Here is a 4,321-nt window from a genome sequence, read left to right on the forward strand (position 1 = left end):
TTGTCAAATATTATATCTTTAAATTGTAATGGCTTTTGTTGGAATATGGAACCCCCTTTCTTTCCTTGCTTCACATATGTAGTCATACAGCTGACCTTGAACAACATTGGTTTGAACTGCCTGGGTCCAGGCATACATGGATTTTTGAAACAAACACCGCACAGTACTGTAAATGTATTTTCTCTTTATCATGATTTTTTTTAACATTTCCTTTGTAAGAATACAGTATATAATACACATAACATAAAAATATGTGTTAATTGATTGTTTATTATATTGGTAAGGCTTCTGGTCAACAGGCTATTAGTAGTTAAGTTTTGGGGGGGTCAAATTTATATATAGATTTCGATTGTGTAGGGGGTTGGCACCCTAACCTCCTAACCCTCAGAAAATCATTTTGCTTTATCAGGCAAAGAACATCCACACTAATTTACCTGGCAGAATAAAATATGTTAGGCAAAGTAATATTTTATTAAAAGACTAATATTGAAAAAAAAGAAGTAATTTTAAGGGTAGGAGTTATGAAACATGTAAATTCAATAACATGGAGCTAAGGGGGGTGAAGATATTTAAAGCAATTTTTGGCAAGCATCGCAGTATTTAGCTCAACATTTTTATATGTAATTAAATTATGAGATAAAGCCAGCTGGCTTTGTAAAGTTTTAAATACTGTGTGAACACAAAGGCATATGGTCTCTTGCCTGTGTCAGCTGATTTCAGCCTAGGTAGTACACTTACATGTTCCCAATAGTTTCAAATTTTTGAAGCAATTTCCCACTGGGTGAAAATAATTATTAAAAAAAAATATTTATCTGACTCATGCCAAATCAGTCACATCTGTACATGTGTCAAATATGACAAAAATGCCCTGTAGTATACTGCTGTAATTCACCTAATAAGTGAGTAGATTGCATTTGGTTTAAGCTGTTTGAATGATTAAGACTAATTAAACATCAATCTGAAACTAGAACTTGCCAAGAAAGTATCTTTAATTTTGGAGCTATGTTAAAAAAAAAAAAAAACATGATCTAGCTTCAGAGTTAATAAAAGTTGCTGCTGTTGGAACCTATCATTTTTTTATTGGTTTCCATTCTCAAACTGCACAAGTTACTAAATTTTCAGAAACATGCATATGCTAGTGTCGTTCAAAACTTCTCCCCTCAAAACTAATAAATAGGCAAATAAATTAGAAAAAAATTGCAAAGAAAATATTTAGATTGCACATATTCTCTTGAATTGAAGAATCATAATCTGTTTTGGTTAATTTAAACATACTTTTAGTCTTTGGATTACAGAGAACATTTCCAGTTTCTCAATGGCTTCATTGGAATAAGATGATTATAGAAAATATGAATCCATTCAGACTACGCCGATTTCTTTTGCTTATTAGTTTTATATATGAAAAAAAGCACAGGTTTAAAGTTTTCTATTTGTAAATAAATGACATCAATTTTTACGACACTCTACATTCTAAGACTATGGCTGATACCATATTTCCTTTAACTTTTCTGTTCCCTACATTATGAGGTATGCAGCAGTAATTTGAAGTATGTATGGGAAATATGTATGAAGTATGTAGGGAAAGTATTTAGATACTAAATAACAGCTTATCTTTCACACTCCTTTTTTTTTTCCCCCCAGTGAGGCATTTTGTTTGTACGAATGTATTATATCCCTAGAAAAAGAATCCCAGGATTTTCCCTCCTGTGTGTTTTCGTCTTGCTTCTTCATGGTCCATGATGCCAGCTGAGGTTGTCAGTACAATGAAACCAAACTGGCGGGACGGGAGCAGATCATTCTGCCATTTTTCTAGATCTTTGAGTTGTACATCAAACCTGGAGCTGATCACTCCACACTTGTTTAACCTGCCTGTGAGGTTCTCAACAATTTTCCGAGCTCTGTGATCACCGATGATTTCAACTTCACCAATGTAACCATGCTTAATCATCACAGTCAGAAATCTGATGATGACTTTGGACCATGGCCTAATAAGAACCTGGCATTTGCCTCTCTTCTCAGCATTGTTAATGGTCTTGAGAGCATCTGTCAAGATATTCATACCCACCATTATGGTGGCACGGAAAGATGCCGGAAAGAGGATGGGAGGGCTGAAATCTCCTTCTAAGTTAACTTTTTCCTAACAGGCCTCCTGTATTCTGGTCTTTTCCCCATGTCAATCCATTTAATATTCTACTGCTACTCTCACTTGAAAATCTTTTCAAGTATCCTGAATCGTGTGTGTGTGTGTGTGTGTGTGTTTAACAAAGTACAAACTTTTAACCTGGTTGTTAGTTTAACCATTCCATGTTTTGTCCTGGGTGTTTGATTTCTTAATTTCAGATTTATACTCTATTATTCCTCTTTAAAGACTGTCCATTTTAGCTCAACTGTACTGCTTCCTACAACACCCCCATATTCTTACTTTCCAGGGCTCATCTGGTGTGATTGCCTCAGGCTCTCCGATTTTTGCACACTTGATTGTTGCCTCATCCAGGGCCATTTGCACTCACCTTCCTCTGTTAACCCTTTCTGGTTTCTAGCTCATATCATGTCCCATTCCCTCCCATCATGGCAATTCATAGCCATCACTTAACCTATTCATTTATAATTATATGTATCTAATCGTATCTATAGATTTTTTAATTGGATTAGAAATTTCTTGAAAAGATTCCCTTTCTCATCGCTTTGGAAATACTTATTACTCAATATTTTTTGATACATGATTTTCCCCTTGTCAACTTTCTTATCTACCTGTCATACCTTCTAGACACCAACGCCCCCGGTAGCAAAAGAAAACCTATCTTAGGTGGTTCACTTTGGTAGCATTTGAGAATGGTAACTAACTACTCCATGACTGTTTACATCTATGAGTAAGAGAAATACACATTTAGTTTCTAATTCACAGGAAGATTATAGTTTGATGTGAAATCAAGTATTTCTCTCAATTTTTATCCAGTAAAGCCCATTTGGCACTAAACTTTCTAGACAATGCCTACAACCTTCCCAACTCTTTCTGCATTTGAGATTCTGAATCATCTTGATTTTTTCCCGTCTGTTATATATCGGATATTCGCTTTTTTATCAACATGTTTGCCAAGGAGAGTTTCAGCATTAATTCTCACTTTCATATAGCTATGTTATCTCTTAGTAAAAGTTATCTACTCTCTTATCAGCGGATATTAATATGAAGTTGGACGTGCCAAGTAAACATTGTATCTTCTCTAACACAGTATTGAATATAGGAGTCACTCGAATTGCTGTTTGTACAAAATCAATAAAATACATGAAATTGTCATAGAACAATTGCTCTAAGTTGTTCAAACTGATTACAGTGAAGTCCACTTGTTTATTAAAATCCAAACACAATCTCTGCAGCCTCTTTTAAAAAAAGGAACGGTATATGGAAATAACATAATCTTATTTTAAGAACAGCCATTTATTTTGGAGGACTCTTTTAACCTTTTGCACACAGCAGACATTAACACCATCAGATTTAGCCACACACGGAGCTTCTGGAGAAAGGATTAAAAATAAAATGACAGGTGTGCTCCTTAAATTAATTTAAAGGTGTCAGCCAACATTTGCAAATGTAACATTACAGCATCTGTAATTATAAGTATGAAGGAAAAGAGTTTAAGTTGCACAGGTCAACAAATGGAAATATTTTTATGGAGAAAAATAGCCAAAAACAATTCAGGATAAGTATAAGGAAAAGACTTTTTATCCAGATCATCTTTGCTGCGTGAACTGAACTTCGTGGCTTTTATTCTAGACCTTGGAGTTCCACATTGTGACCTAATCCTTTGACCTATTCAGAGAAAACAATATAAAACTCTTTCTGAGATTCCTCAGGCAAACACACAATGAAAGAATTGAACACAGGAGTTCTCCTCCCTAGTGGTCCATAGAATGAAAAGGAGAAAAAAAAAGCCTAGAGAAGTCCGATGTATGTGGACATTTCATAGAGGAAGAATGAATATGTGGAATATTCGGTTGGCACTGGAGTGAAATCCCTTACAGAGACTGATAAAAACATGATTTTTATATCACATCTTTTTTTAAAAAAATTTTTAATGTTTATTTTTGACAGAGAGAGAGAGAGAGAGAGAGACAGAGCGCCAGTGGGGAAGGGGCAAAGGGAAAGGGAGACACAGAATCTGAAGCAGGATCCAGGCTCTGAGCTGTCAGCATAGAGCCTGACTCGGGGCTCAAATCACAAACTGGAAGATCATGACCTGAGCCAAAGTCAGATGCTTAACCACCTGAGCCACCAGGTCTTTTGCTTTTGGGGTTCTGAAAAATATTTGTCAATGATTCAGAG

The 4,321-nt window shown here is 35.3% G+C and overlaps 1 protein-coding gene across 1 annotated transcript; it reads right to left on the minus strand.

Moving 5' to 3' along the window:
* Positions 1–1,637: 1,637 nt before the first annotated feature.
* LOC125914397 (40S ribosomal protein S15a-like) lies at positions 1,638–2,071 on the minus strand. The gene has a single exon (XM_049619638.1). It carries the CDS (start codon positions 2,066–2,068, stop codon positions 1,676–1,678), a length of 393 nt encoding a protein of 130 aa, XP_049475595.1. The 5' UTR covers positions 2,069–2,071; the 3' UTR covers positions 1,638–1,675.
* Positions 2,072–4,321: the final 2,250 nt, after the last annotated feature.

This window comes from Panthera uncia, assembly GCF_023721935.1.
Source record: "Panthera uncia isolate 11264 chromosome D3 unlocalized genomic scaffold, Puncia_PCG_1.0 HiC_scaffold_8, whole genome shotgun sequence".
NCBI classification, from domain to species: domain Eukaryota; kingdom Metazoa; phylum Chordata; class Mammalia; order Carnivora; family Felidae; genus Panthera; species Panthera uncia.